This window comes from Myotis lucifugus, unplaced genomic scaffold, assembly GCF_000147115.1.
Source record: "Myotis lucifugus unplaced genomic scaffold, Myoluc2.0 scaffold_0, whole genome shotgun sequence".
NCBI classification, from domain to species: domain Eukaryota; kingdom Metazoa; phylum Chordata; class Mammalia; order Chiroptera; family Vespertilionidae; genus Myotis; species Myotis lucifugus.
The window spans coordinates 50,353,037-50,368,636 of record NW_005871048.1 but is presented as its reverse complement, the minus strand read 5'-3'; the positions used below and the strand labels follow the sequence as shown (position 1 = coordinate 50,368,636).

Here is a 15,600-nt window from a genome sequence, read left to right as displayed (position 1 = left end):
TCAGGTGAGCTAGGAGGGCAGGTTTAGCCACACCCCCAGTGGGCAGACAGCTGCTGCTGTGGCAAGGGGGGTGGGAGGGGAGGGTCTGACCCTGGGGGTGGGGCCGTTCAGGCCTGCCTCCACCCGGGTCTGGAGTTGTAGGGAGGAGATGCATGCCCCGCCCCAGTGGAGGGGGCCTGGCAGAGGCGGGCCGCAGGCCCCGGGTGCCTCGAGGGCCCTGACAGGTGGTCGCCAGCATTGCTATTGTTGTAGGCGCCCCTGGTGGGGGTGGCAGGGGAAGAGATCAGGAGTCTGAGGTGTAGGCTGCAGCTACCCAGAGGCTGGTCTTCTCCCCTCCGGGTCAGCCTCTCCATCTCCCCCGGGGGTGTGGGGGCTGGGGTAGAGTGTCCATCTGTTCCCCTGGGGGTGTGGGGCCTGGGGTAGGGTGTCTGTGCAGGGGGATTGGAAGAGCTCCTCGTGGCCACTTCCTCTTCTGTGCAGTCTGGGCTCCTGTCAGGTGCTCTCCTCAGAACCCCGGGAACTTGACTCCGGCCTCCTGTCCCCTGCTGTTCATGCATCAGTATGCAAATTGGTCGTTATGGGGACACTATCATGGACAAATTAGCATATTCCCTCTTTATTATATAGGATTACACTGAATGAGACCTGCAGTACACTGTTAGAAAGAAGTGGACACCCTTATCTTGCTTTCTGCCACAGCCTTTTGCAGCAAATGTTCAGGAATCTGGAGAAGGGGCTGCGACATAAATGGATACACTAGACAAGAAATATAAATTTAGAAGGCATGGGGGAAAGCCAGGTGGAGATCTCACCCTCTAGTGGAGGGGCTCTCTGAATTTCTGGACCCATGGCTTTTAATTTACTAGAATATACATTTTCCCTTTAGCAAAGCAAACACACATATCAAAGGTAAGGTTTGGTAAACAATAAAAGGATTATCAGGTTAGAGGATTGCCTTCAGCTATTCAGCTGGCAGCAGGTAATAATATGCAGATTTTTCTGCCCTGCTGAATATCAAAGTCCATCAGCCTTCTGACAGACTTCTCGCATTTGTATGTTAATTACTGTTGGTTTTAGCCTCCAGCAGCTTCTAATCTTAGAAAGAATTTAATTTTTCACAATTAACAATGGCATCAACTTTAAATGTATGCTACGTCCTTTGTTAGGTTGGGAAGTTTCATTTCACTAATACTTTTCTGAGTGTTCTTAATAAAGAAGTTGTAAATTTTGTCAAAAGTGTTTCTTGGAAATGATCCTGAGTTTTCTCCTTTACTCTGTTAACATGATGAATTACATTGATTGATTTGTCCAAATTCCACCCATCTTGAATTCCTGGAATAAATCCCATTTGTGTGTGATGTGTTATCCTTGCTGGACTTGATTCACTAATACAGTTGAATATTTCTGCTTCTATGTCTATGAGACATATAGGCCTGTAAAGTGACAATCTAACCATGACCAAGTGGAGTTAATGTCAATAATGCAAGATGGATTTAGCATTTGAAAATCATTTAATGAAATGCACCATATTGATAAAATTAATAATTTTAAATATTTTTATCTCAATAGATGCAGATAAATAATTTCCAAAAATAAGTGCAACCCTCATTCATGATAAAAACTGGTAGCAACTAAACAATAATACCATTTACCACCACTGCAACAACAATAAAATATATATATATATATATATATATATATATATATATATATATATATGAATAAACTTAATCAAGGAGGTAAAAGACCTGTATTCAGAAAACTATAGAACACTGAAAAAAGAAATAGAGGAAGATACAAACAAGTGGAAGCATATACTGTGTTCATGAATTGGAAGAACTAACATTATTAAAATGTCCATACTACCCAATACAATCTATACATGCAATGCAATCCCAACTAAAATACCAATGGCATACTTCATAGAACTAGAAAAAATACTCCAAAAATTTATATGGAACCAAAAAAAGACCCCAAGTAGCTGCAACAATCTTGAGAAAGAAGACCAAAGTTGGAGGGATCATAATACCAGATAGCAAACTATACTACAAAGTCCTTGTAGTCAAAACAGTCTGGTACTGCACAAAAACAGGCATATAGACCAATGGAATGGAACAGAGACCCCAAAATTGACCCACACCATTATGGTCAGTTAATATTTGACAAAGGAGGCAAAAACATACACTAGAGTAAAGACAGTCTCTTCGATAAATGGTGTTGGGAAAACTAGACAGACACATGCAAAAAATGAAACTAGACCACCAACTTACACCATACACAAGAATAAACTCAAAAGGGATAAAAGACTTAAATGTAAGTCATGAAACCATAAAAATCCTAGAAGAAAACATAGGCAGTAAAATCTTGGACTTTTCACATAGCAGAATTTTTGCCAATACATCTCCTAGGGCAAAAGAAACAAAGAAAAAAATAAACAAATGGTACTACATCAAAATAAAATACTTCTGCACAGCAAAAGAAACCACCACCAAAATGATAAGGGAACCTACTATATGGGAGAATATATTTGCCAATGATACATCTGATAAAAGGTTAATCTCCAAAATATATAAAGTACTCATACAACTCAAGTAAAGGAAGAGAAACAATCTAATTTAAAAATGGGCAGACCACTTGAATAGACACTTCTCCAAAGAGGACATACAGATGACCAATAGTATATTAAAAATTGCTCAAAGTCACTAATTATCAGATAAATGCAAAATAAAATGACAGTGAGGTATCACCTCACACCCATCAAAATGGCTATTATTAACAAATCAACAAATAACAAGTGCTGGTGAGGATGTGGAGAAAAATAAACATTAGTTCACTCCTGGTGGGAATGCAGACTGGTGCAGCCACTATGGAAAACAGTATGGAGTTTCCTCAAAAAATTAAAAATGGAACTGCCATTTGACCCAGTGATCCCACTTCTGGAAATATATTCCCAAACCCCCAAAACACCAAACAGAAAGAATATATGCATGCCTATGTTCATAGCAGTGTTATATACAATAGTTAAGTTTTGAAAAGAGCCTAAACACCCATGAATGCATAAAAAAAACAAAACACATGGTACATTTACACAATGGAATACTATGCAGCTATAAAAAAGAAGGATCTCTTACCCTTTGAGACAGCATGGATGGACATGAAGATTATTATGCTAAATGAAATATGCCAATCAGAGAAAGATATTCATGATCTTACTTATTTGTGGACTCTAATGAACAAAATGAATTGGCCAACAAAATAAGACCTAAGGCACGGAGTCATGGAACAGACTGACATATCTCAGAGTTGGTGGGGGTGGGGGGACAGAGGAGAAGAGATAAACCAAAGAACTTATATACTTGTACTAGAGGCCTGGTGCACAAAATTCATGCACAGGTGGGGTCCCTAGGCCTGGCTGGTGATCAGGGCTGATCAGGGCCAGGCCAGAGAGGAGTCAACAGTCACTGGGCCAGGCGTGGAAGGAATAGACATCAGATGCCAACACTGCCATCGTCAGTGCCCCACTATTGCGCGGTTCCCCACTTCTTTCCCTCCCCCTTCCCTCACTGCCGTGCTGCCACCGTGGTGGGCCAATTGGGGCCTGCCGGCCAGGGGGAGGGACTGCAGGAGGTTGGCCGGCCAGGGAGGTTGGCTGTGGTAGCGCACTGACCATCAGGGGGTAGCTCCTGAATTGAGTGTCTGCCCCCTGGTGGTCAGTGTGTGTCATAGTGACTGGTCATTCCAGTCATTCTGATTGCTTAGGCTTTAATATATATAGAAACTTAAGAACTTATAAATACTTATAGCAAATGGACACAGACAATAGTGTGGTGAAGGCCTGGAAGGCTTAGGTTTGGCTGAGGAGGGAATAGGGGACATTTGTAATACTGTCAACAATAATATATATATACTAGAGGCTCAGTGAACGAAATTCATGTGGGGGGGTGGTATCCCTCAGCCCGGCCTACACCCTCTCGCAATCCGGGACCCTTCGAAGGATGTCTTACTGCCGGTTTAGGCCCGATCCCTGCGGACATCCCTCTCGCAATCTGGGATTGCTGGCTCCTAATCACTCACCTGCCTTCCTGATCACCCCTAACCACTTGCTTGCCTGCCTGACCACCCCTAACCACCTCTTCCTGCCTGCCTGATCACCCCTAACCACCTCTTCCTGCCTGCCTGATCACCCCTAACCACCCTGCCTGCCTGATCACCCTGAACCGCTTGCCTGCCTTTCTGATCGCCCCTAACCACCTCTGCCTCAGTCGCCTCCATGGCGGCTTCATCCAGAAGGACGTCTGGAAGGTCGTTTGGTTGTCTGGTCTAATTAGCGTATTATGCTTTTATTATTATAGATGTTAGCAACCTAGGAATAGAGGGAAACTTTCTCACCTTGACTAAGGACACTGTCAAAACTTACAACAACATCATACTTAGTGAAGAAAGGTTGCACTTTCTAACTAGGGTCAGGACAAGGCAAAGACACCCTTCCCACACTTCTATTTCATTTATAGTACTGGAGGTCTAGCAATAGAGATAGGAAATCAAACAGAAGGCAAAAAGAGAGAAAGAAAACTGTTCATTCACAAAAGTTATAATCATTTATGTAGACTTTAAAAACATATATATATATATGCCCAGCAACCAGAACTGCAGAACAACCAGAATAGCCAGGATGACCGGTAGCTATGACGCACACTGAGGCAGCCAACCAGCCTGATCTGGGCCCTGATCATTCCCCCTACCGCCCCCCCACCGACCAGCCCCCCCAATCAGCCTCCAACACCTCAATCGGGGGCGGGGCCAGCTCCCAACTGCCCATGGCCCCTCCCCCTGGCTGGCCAGACCCCACCCGTGCATGAATTCGTGCACTGGGCCTCTAGTCTAATTAATAACTGAGGTTAGCAGGATAGCAGAACACATAGTCAATATACAAAAATCATTTGTACTTCCGTATACTTACAGTAAACAACTTGAAAATATACTGCAAAAAAATAATTCCTGTAGCTTAAACAAAGAAATAAAATGTGTAATAATCACAGCTTTTTAAATGACCACAAGAACTGAACAGACACTTCAAAAAAGATGCATGGGTGGGCAACAAGCATGTGAAAAGATGGTTATGGTCATTAGTTGTTTTGAAAATTTGAATTAAGCCACAATGAAATACCACTCTGTTCTGAAACATACCTGTGGGATTTTAATTCATGGAGGTGACTGAGTGCCAACTCAGAGGGGTTATGCCATTGAAAGAAGAATGTATTATTCACCTTTCCTGGAAGAAAGAGAGCACGCCATGCAGTTTCTGGTCAGGAGGGAGAAGTAGGAATGGTGAGAGTGCCTAGGCCAGAGCTTTTATTGGCATTTCTGTGGGAAAGCAGGCCTGGGCAGGCCCAACAGTTTAGGACTGGCTAGTTTGAACAATTCTGGTGGGCTCTGAAGCACAGGGGTGATCTCCAGTTGCTTAGGGGTGATTTAGGACCCGGCAACATTAGTTTGGTGTGTGAGCCTCAGATAAGAAGGTGGGGGTATATACAGGATTGATTAGTTTGCACATACAAGAGTGCTTCTGGCCAAACCTCTGCCCTATGAATTGGCCAGCCCTGGGAGGAGCATCTCTCTGTTAGGCCTTCCTTAAAATAAAAGAACAATGCAGAAATGTTTCCTATTAGAGTTGCCCATGGGTCACTGTGTCTGACTTGAACTTGTTCAGCTTCCTCCTGTTTGTACCGCAGTCCCCTCACAGCACAGACACTGAGGTAGCTCCTGGCTTTGCATCTTCAGAGGATGCATCACTATTGTCTCCTTGTCACATGCCTCTCTTCCTGTGCTCAGAGGGGCATCATAGATCATATATTATGGACCTCACACCTTCTTCAGCCCTCATGCCCTATTTATCCTTGAAGATCTCTGAAAAACACGAGGTCAAGGAACTGAACACTCCCAATAGCACAAGGACCCCTCCTGTTGCTTTTTATAAACAAACCCACCTCCCTCTTGCCACCCACAACTCCCCCACCCTTGCCTGTAAGCCCTGACAAGCACAAACTTGTTCTCCATTTCTAAAATTTTAAAAACATTCTATAAGCAGAATTGTGATATATCCTATCTAACAAAAGACAAAAAAGGTAATTAACCGTACCTCTGCTACGCTTCCCATTGGCTAATCAGCGAGATATGCAAATTAACTGCCAACAAAGATGGCGGCCGGCAGCCACACAGCTGAAGCGAGCAGGAGGCTTGCTTGCTCGCTCCAGTGATGGAGGAAGCCAAGGTTCCCCGCCTGCCGCAGCCTGCTCTAAGCTCCGAAAGCAACAGCTCCAAAAGCAACAAAGTTTCAATTATAGAAGCTAAACAAACCCCAGATACCTGCTTTCAGCCAGCTGCGGCCTCAGAGCTGGAGCGAGCAGGATGGCAACAAAGTTTCAATTATAGAAGGTAAATAAATCCCAGAATAAAAAAAAAAGAAAAAAAGGAGAGGCTGGAAGCTTCAGTTGCTGGCCAGCCTGAAAACAGCCCTCAGCCCCTTACCCAGGCTGGCCAGGCACCCAAGCGGGACCCCCACCCTGATCCGGGACACCCTTCAGGACAAACCAGCTGGCCCCCACCTGTGCTCCAGGCCTCTATCCTATATAGTAAAAGGGTAATATGCAAACTGACCCTAACAGCAGAAAGACTGGGAATGACTGGTCACTATGACACACACTGACCACCAGGGGGCAGACGCTTAACGCAGGAGCTGCCCTCTGGTAGTCAGTGCGCTCCCACAGGGGGAGCTCTGCTCAGCCACAAGCCAGGCTGATGGCTGCCAGTACAGCAGTGGTGGTGGGAGCCTCTCCTGCCTCCTCAGCAGCGCTAAGGATGTCTGACTGCAGCTTAGGTCTGCTCCCTGTTGGCAAATGGACATTCCCCGAGGGCTGCCGGGCTGCCAGAGGGATGTCTGATTGCCATCTTAGGCCCAGTCCCCCGGGGAGCAGGCCTAAGCCAGCAAGTGGTCACCCCCGAGGGGTCCCAGACTGCGAGAGGGCACAGGCCGGGCTGAGGGACCTTCTACCCCCGAGTGCACAAATTTTTGTGCACTGGGCCTCTAATATATATATATATTCCTTTGGAATTGGTTTTGTCTCTCCACCTCCTTCTCTAGAGAATTATTCAGTTTGTGTGGACCAATAGCTCCCTCCTGGCCCAGTTGAGCAGCAGTTCGACCCTTGGCCCACTAGAGGACATTGAGGTGGGTTCCAGTCTCTGTCTATTACAAAGCTGCTGTGCACGGCTTTGTGTAAACATGTTTCTATTTCTCTGGGACCAATGCCCAAGAACGCAATTGCTAGATTGTGGTTGCAAGTTTTATAAGAAACTGCCAAACAGCTTTTCAGAGTAGATGTACCATTTCATACTCCCACCACCAATGTATGAATGATCTAGTTTCTCTGAATTTTCATCAGCCTTTGATGTAGTCACTATTTTGTGTTTTTATTTTAGCCAATCTGATAGGAGCATATATCTTATTGTGGTTTCAATTTGCATTCCCTTGATGTCTAATGATGTTAAAAATCATTTTATATGCTTATTTACCATCTGTATATCCTCTTTGGTAAAATGGCTTTTTGTGTCTTTTGCCCAAATTCTAATTGGATTGTTTTGGTTGTCTTATTTTGTTGAGTTGTGAGTATTCTTTATATATTCTAGATACTAGTCCTTTTAGTCCTTTGCTGGATACAGGGTTTGCAAATATTTCCTCTCAGTCTGCCACTCCTTTTTTTTTTTTTTTTTTATTCTCTTAGCAGGATCTTTCACAGAACAAAAGTTTTAAATTTGGATGAAATACAATTTATCAAGCTTTCCTTTTATGGACTGTGCTTTTGGTGTCTGGTCTTCAGAATTCTTTGTCTAGGCCTAGATTTTGAAGATTTCCTCCTATATTTTTCTAAAAGTTTTAAATTTTTACATTTAAGTCTGTGACCCATTATTAGTCGATTATCATCTAAGATATAAAATTTGGGTTGAGATATTTTTGTTTATTTGTTTGTGGGTTCTTTTTTTTTTCTTATGGAAGTCCAATTGTCAAGAAAACTAACTTCCTGGACTCACTTCTGTTCCAATGCTCTACATGTCTGTCCCTCCACCAATACCACACTACACTTTCTTGACTCCTGGAGTCACATAATGTCTTGAAATAGGATAGGAAGATTCCTCAGCCTGACAGCCACTGGCAGAAGCAATAGTGCCCTTCTTTCAGCCTGGCTCTGAATGGGTTAAGGAACAGAATGGCCCACAGGGACCATGTAGTCATGTAATGAGGCCTGGCTGCAGGACTGGGCCTCAAGGCCTCTTCCTCTATGCAAGGCCTTCAAATATTTGAAGTTCAGGATTTCTTGGGCTGTTGTGGGGAGGATGAGGGCAGAGAGTGAATTGGTTCTAGAAAGTGCTAAGGGGTCAAAAGGCTTGGCCTTTTATTCTGAGAGAGAGCAGGTGTGAGGGGAGGACCTACCATAAGCCTGGAGTCCTCCTCCTTCACCCCTGCCTCTATTTTCTTTTCCTTTCCAGACTGTGTTCTGCCCCTCTTCTCAGCCTTTTTCCGCCCCTGTCTTTCCACAGGCCCTCTTTTTATCTTGATTTGCATGCATAAAATATGTTTACTGTGATCTAAAGAGAAGGTGCAGAATTCTACACAGAATAAAGGCACATCACCCCCCAGCCCAGAGGGGTGCAGGTGGCCCACTGGAGGCCTGGCTGCATCCAGCACTGTCCTTCTCTTCCGGGAGCCTCTTTGTATCCTCCATGAAGAGAGCGAGTGACCAGCCCCTGCACCCTGCCCAGGACACTTGTCTCTTCCTGCCATGCTTTGAATAACGGCACAAGGACGTGCACACATGTGACCATGAGTTTCAAGGTCTAGACTGCAGATCCAGGATATGTTTATGTTTTTTGAAGGGTGGGGTAACAGAGGGAGGAAGAAAGAGATGAAGAATGCAAACTTTTAAGATTTTTTTTTAAAGAAAGAACTCCTAAATTAGATTACACCTCTGTCCTAGGACACGCCTTTCAAATGCCAGTACTTATTTCTTGTTTTAATTTTCAAGACAAAATATTTCACACACTAGAAATATGTAGAATGACATAATCCCAAGTAATCATCATTCAAGTTTAATAATCATTACCATTTTGTCATTTATTTCAGGTATATTTCTCAGAAATTAAATATTAGTAATGAAACTGACAACCCCCCTCCCCACAACCCTCCTCAAGGGCCCTCACTGTGCCCAAAGGGGGAGAAGGTCCTTCTACTTCTGAGGACAGCCCCCTCCCCCGCACCTGTAAATAGCACAGTATTGTTTGTACACCTCCATCATCAACACCATCGGCTCTGCATCCTTCTTTTTCATTATTATTTTTCCCACCCAAATTTACACTCTCAGGACTTATTCGTGTTGATACAAGTGGAGCTACTTCCCTCACTCTCCGCCCCAGGGAACATTCTGCTGCATGCAATGTGCCCCATTCTTCACTCAGGCCCCTCCTGATTGCCATTCAGGAGGTGTCCAGTCTTGCACTTTGCACACAATGCTGCCGGCGCCGTGCCTGGCATTTCCTCCGCTGCGGACAATGAGCCCAGGAGTTGCAGGGTGACAGGATGTGGGCATCTCCTGGTCTTTCGTTTGTTGCCACACGTCTTCCCAACTTCTTTATGGCCATTTAAAAGAGCGCAGCCGTGGAGAGAGCTGCCTGGCTCTGCACACCCGGGACCGGGACCAGGTTGATGTCATCGAGCGGTGTAGAGTGGCATCTTGCATACTGTCTGGAAATTTCCCCTCCACTAGTGAGTGTGCGCAGCTGAGGCAGAGGGTCTGTGCCTGTCGCTGACCCATTTTCCATCTGGGGTCTTGTCTTCACAGACTGTCAGAATTCTCCGGGCTTCTGCCTGGCAGTCTTTGGCATTTATAAGTGTTGCATATGTCTTCTCTCAGAGTCGGTTTCTGTAACTTAGTTTCTGTTCAACTTGAGTTTTTACTTTAAATACGACCAAATTTGTCAAAGTTTTCTTTCTGCCTCCCCTCCAATTTTTTTACAAAAGGGAGAAAAAAACCCACACCCTTTCCTTACCTACACAATCCCTGGTATGACAGAGCGTGCCAGAGAGTTCGGGAAGGGGAAGGGGGCAAGGGCGCTCGACCACATGCTGCAGAACTGGTGGTCTGGGCGACTCAAACCGAATCAGTGTTTGCAGAAGGATGTGAAACGTGGCCTCAGACAAATGCTCCAGAGAGCCTCACTTGTTTGATAAACGCAATTGTCAAAGACTGGAGGAAATCTTCCTTCTCCGATGTTTCTGCGATCGAGGAGTCCTACCTGCTCCCGCGCCGGCAGAAGCGGGCCTCCCGCGGCTCTGGGGCCTCCTGGTCGCGAACACCCGAAAGTCGCCTGAGCCACCTCGGAGGAGCAGCTGCCAGAGGGGCGGAGGACGGAGGTGAGCTAAGTTCTTCCAAAGACTGTCTTGCAGAAACACTTTTAAAAAAAAGGAAGAAAAAAAAAAACCCTCACAACTCTTCATCTGTTTCCACTCGCCCGGAATAGCTGCAGCGGCGCCGCGCGGACCTCTCCTGGAAGCGGCGCGCGCCCTGTCTGTCGCTCTGTCGGAGGGTCCGGGCCTGCCCAAGTGCTGGGTGTGCAAGTGCAAAGGCTGAGCGCTTCCAACTTTTCTCCTTCCAACCAGCCGCAGACGAAGAGCAGGGCGCTCGGGTCTTCGCTCCTGTGGAAACGTGTCTCCCGTGACTCCGATCCCTTAAAAGAACTCCGGCCTGTCCAGACCCGGCCGGCCGGTCCCCCTTTCTCCCTCTCCCGGTGCTCCAGGGCCCCCTCCCAGTCGGGGGCTGCAGAGGCCGGCGGGGCCCACGTGGACCCGGAGCTCGGGATCAGGGCACGCGGGTCCAGCGCAGCCGGGAAACTCGGTCAAGGGGCGAGGAGAGGAGCGACGGGAGGAGGAGAAGGACGGAGAAGTGAGAGGACAGAGAGGCAGTCCTGGAGATGCGGAGAAAAGGCGAGATGAGGATTCTCTGGGCGCAGCGGGGAGAGAACCTTCTGGATGCAAGTCGGAGGCGGATCGTCGGAGGAGAGGCTGGGAGGGGAGCTGCCCACTAAAGAAACCGGTAGGGACGAGTCAGCAAGGAAGAGACCTCACAGTGATGAGGAGCTACAGAGTCAGTTAGGTGGGGAGGAGCCCTGGAAGTGAGGACGCTGGTCTTAGAACCTAAAGGACCGCGCCCGGAGTCCAGGGACCCGGCGCCCCGACACTTCCGGGCCTCCCGAACTCTGGGTCCCCTCGAAAGGTCCCCCGGCACTCCCTGAAGGACTCAAGCCTTCCGGCCCCTTTTAAAACCTCTGAGCTGGGTTGAGCTGGGTTCCCCTTTGGGGTTCCAGGACAGGAGCGGCGGGGCCCCACAGCCTGTTGGGGGGCGGGGACTGTCCCCTCTGAGCAAGTTTCCAGGCGCACGCTGCAGCATCTGAAGACTCTGGGAATACCAGTGTCCGGACCCCTAAAAAACATGCTCAAGGAATGGCAAGAGAGAGGAACCCCATGCTTGAAAGAAACTTTTCATTTGGACTTAACTTTTATACAATTTATAACCACGTACTTCTGTTTTCGAGAGAGAGCGAGAGCGAGAGCGAGAGAGAGAGAGAGAGAGAGAGGAAAAGGAAATTGCAGAACCACACTTTTCACTCTCCTCACCTTTTTTCTTGCTGTCACGCCCTCTGCAAACAGCTAGGAGGATCTTGGGACCAAAGGGGCCTTCATTGGGAACGCAGTCAATTTTATACACTGAAATTACTCATATTTTAAATATTACCTCACGAAAGGTAACCCATGTGAAATCTATGTATTCATCTTTTTTTAAAAAAATGTTTTTTTAGTGGTGGGGGTGTCAACTGGGGGGAAAGGAGACATGTAATACTTTAAACAAAAAAAGATGCTTTTATTGATTTTTTTAAAAAGAGAGAGAGAGGAAGAAAGAGATAGAAACATTGATGGGCTGCCTCCTGCAAGCCAGGTACTGGGGAAGGAGCCTGCAACCCAGGCATGTGCCCTGACCTGGAATCCTACCGGTGACTTCTTGGTGCATGGGTCAACGCTCAAACACTAAGCCATATCGGCTGGGCTATGTATTAATCTTAATTGACAAAAAAACAAAAACAAAAATTACACGCACGCCCTCAAATATTCACCAAACTTACAAAAAGTCCAGCGAGGGTTAGGGCAATAAGACAAAGAGAAAAAGGTCGTATGCGGAGTAAGCTTTATTGCAATGCCTGTTATAATTGTTCTTCTTTGCCGAATTAAACCTAAGTGGAAAGGGGTAGGTCGCGCGCCAGGGCAGGGGCGCCCGCCGCCCGTCGGTGGCCTGGAACGTTGCTGGGGCCACCGCAGCAGGGACGAGGCCTCAGCCGCGGGCCACAGCGCCCCCTCGCCGCCCGCGCGCATGACTTCGGGCCCGCGCCGCTCCGGCCTCCCCGCGGCCAGACAGCCGGCAAGGTCCGCGTCTGCAGAGCGCCTGGGCCCGCGACTGCCGCTTTCCCGGTTGGCCCTGAAGTCCTGGCGCGTTTCTGGCGTTTCTTAGCGCTTGGCCTCGTGGGGAACTCGGCTTCTTGAGACGCGCACGTCCACGCCTCCTTGTCCTAAATGCAGCGGCCACTGTGGGGACAAGAAATAAAAACGTGACCAAATTAAACTCTTTTTTTAAAATGCATACGAGGGGGAGGGCCCATCCTAAATCTGGAAGTGCACATGGCCCACGCAACTGCCAATGCCGGAGCCGTCAAGGGAGTTCCTAGGTTTGCCTCGCCTGCCTGCCCGATTTCTCCCATTCCAGCTCGGAGGGCAACTGGAAAGAAGCAGTAAGTAGCCAAGTACCAGACCGTCCCACACTCTCCGCACGCCCGACGCCCCTCTGCGCCCACAAGAGATGCGTCCAGGCCCCTGCTCCCTGGGAGCAACGATCCCCGCAGTGACTGGACACGCAGTTCCAGCGAGTCCAGGCCACCCTCGCAGGTGGCCGTGCCAGGAGCCACTGAGTCTGGCCTCGACACTTGCCGCATGTCTTTTCGATTGATTTTTCAAAGAGAAAGCCAAGCCAACTTTAATCTAAGAAAAGGAAAAGTGATTTTACAAAATCAGGGAGCTTTAAATCGAAACCGAGTTATATATTCCAGTAACAATGCAGACCGTGAGTTTTAATGTCTCTGCGTAGGCATTTTAATTTGCTACAGTCACTACCAATAAAAACGGCATGTAGTGCGATTCGACTGTTTAATAGTGCAAGGTAGACGGTTTTTATTAGTAGCAGGCAGCAGTATGGAAAATTTAGATTTCGGTGGAGGAGTGTAATTGCTGGGGGAAAAATACACTCAGGAAGAGGCTGTCTTTAGAATCAGCAGCACTGAGCAGAGAGGGAGCAGGCAGTGTTCTGGAGACTCACCCTGGGTGACGGAGAAACCCTCCAAAGCCACGTGCACTTGTCTGGTTAGATATTTAATTGATGTCAAAATCGACTGTATTCCCAGCTTAAGCTCCTGCTCCAAACTGGGGATGTTTTTGTAATAATTCGCTGTTTTCTTTTCTGCCCCGAGGCAGAGACGGATTGGGGGAGAAGGGGATGGGTGGGAGGCCCAGCCCCAAATGCTAATGAAACCACAGCAGGAATTGGTCTTTAGAAATGGAAATTCTCAAGGCCAGTCTTTAAGATAAAAAGTTAGACCTGATTTTCTTCACTTAAACTATTTAATTGGAAGCAAATTGAATGGCTGCAATCTGATCTGTTGCTGCCAGTGCTTGTCATCCAAGTGTGTGCGACTCTTTTAAGGCTTCTCCCTGGCTGAATTCCCAAGACCAACAATGTCCTAGATCCAGTCGGTGGCATGCTCCACAAGGTGGCTGGGGCCTCTCTTGGGCTCTCTTTCTCTTTCCTTTTTCACTCTGCAATAATTGATATAAAATAATTGATATTGGCCCTGCACTGGACTCGGAGGTCCTACTTGGGGTGGAAAAATTGTTGGACCGCCCCTGCTGGGTTCTTGCAGTGGCCCAAAGTGCGTGGGAAGTGGTGTGTGTGTGGGAGAATGGGGGGTGGGCGGAGTGCTGTGCTAGAGGGCAAAGTGAAGATCGATGGGTAGAGGGGGCAGGGCTGTAGTTTGTAAGAGTACTGGCGTGGGGAGCAATGGGGGGCCGGGATTAGAGGGCTGAAGGACGAATGGGTTGGGGGTTAGCAGGAGAAGAGGCTAGTCTAGTGTAACTGCCTGGACCGCCCCTACAAGCCTGCAGGCCAAGGAAGACAATCTGCAACTGGTTCCCTTGGACCCGATGACGATCAAACTCAGCCTGTGCCTGGAAGGTTCCGGTGGCGACTGGAGCCTATCGATCGTGCGCTGCAGCCTCGCTCTGCGCCCGTGCGACTCGGAATCCTATGGATACTCGGATACGATAAAAGAGGCCCCTGTGCGAGCTGCAGAGCCAAAAGGGCTGGGGTGGGGGCGGAAGCGGTGTGGGAGGAGGGGAGCTGTAGGCCGGAGCTCCCGCCGAAAGTGTTCTCCCCCTACAGGTCACCCACCCGAGACGGCCCCGAGGAAGAGGCACCTGTTGGGTGGGCGCCGACATTCAGGCCTGCACACACGAGGTTCCCTGTGGAGCCCCTGGGAGTGCCCTACGGTGATTCCTGGCCTCCACTTCTGCGGGACCCTGGTGGGGTAAGGGTATTAGGGGGATGGGGAGTGGGGTTTTTCGGAGACTGCGTCCCTAGCTAAGCCTCTCTCGGGCTCCGAGAGGCTCCTCTGGAGCCGCGAGTTACCTGAGCTACCTGCGCTGCCAACTGCTCCGGAGCCACCAGCTTTCTCCTTCCTGCCCAAGTGACAGCGAGGCTTCATGTCCTCTCAGAGAAGGTCGTCTGTCCAGTGACAGTCATTCCCCTGGGTGTTTTACACCAGGCCGAAAGAGAACTCAAGTTATTAAGACAAAATAAAACCCTTTAGATGGTGAAGCACAGGCAGCGTGTGATAAAACGTTCCCATCCGAAAGTGCTAACACCCAGGGACCTAGTCTTCACCACGGACTTAGGGGCAGAAAGCTCACCTCTAGGCGCTCCTGGCAGGCAGTTCGCAACGAAGGCGCCCCGGATCCGGGTCCTGCGGGGACACGCTGGTCGGCGCGGGGTAGGTGACCAGTCTCGAGGCCACGCGGGGCGCCTCCCACAGTGAGGCAGAGTAGACTCAGCAAGGTGGAAGTGAGAGCCGCGCACGCCACCCCCAGGAAGACCCGGGCCGCAGGTGCCACCGTTTAGCGCCCCCCATCACCCCGTAAGCTGTCGGCTGGGACACTGGGGCCCTGAGGGAAGTCACCTGGGTGGGCCTATTCCCGGTGAAGAGGGGGGCTCAGGCCCTTCGTCCCCTGAGCGGACCAGCCTGGCCAGAATGCAGGCGGCCTCTAGCCTAATCATTTCGAGCTGATCTGGGGGGCGGGTCAGTGGCTGGATTGGGACAGGATGGCAGGGGTGGGGTAAGAAGGGTGGCTAGGGGGGGAGTGGGGTTGGGAGTAAGTGCGATTAAAAAACAATATAT

General features: G+C 48.5%; 2 protein-coding genes across 2 annotated transcripts in view; one reads left to right on the top strand and one right to left on the bottom strand.

The window, feature by feature from the left end:
- Positions 1-12,273: 12,273 nt before the first annotated feature.
- CUNH5orf38 (chromosome unknown C5orf38 homolog) lies at positions 12,274-15,319 on the bottom strand (the record flags this gene model as incomplete). Its single annotated transcript, XM_014453010.1, has 3 exons — positions 12,274-12,685; positions 13,470-13,966; positions 15,116-15,319. Coding segments are annotated over 2 exons (345 nt in total), but the record flags the coding sequence as incomplete, so codon positions are not given.
- A 205-nt stretch (positions 15,320-15,524) lies between these two features.
- The window catches only part of IRX2 (iroquois homeobox 2), a 5,925-nt gene continuing 5,849 nt past the window's right edge, over positions 15,525-15,600 (top strand). The window contains 1 exon segment of the mRNA XM_006081466.3: positions 15,525-15,538. Within this exon segment, the coding sequence (XP_006081528.2) occupies positions 15,525-15,538 (14 nt within the window).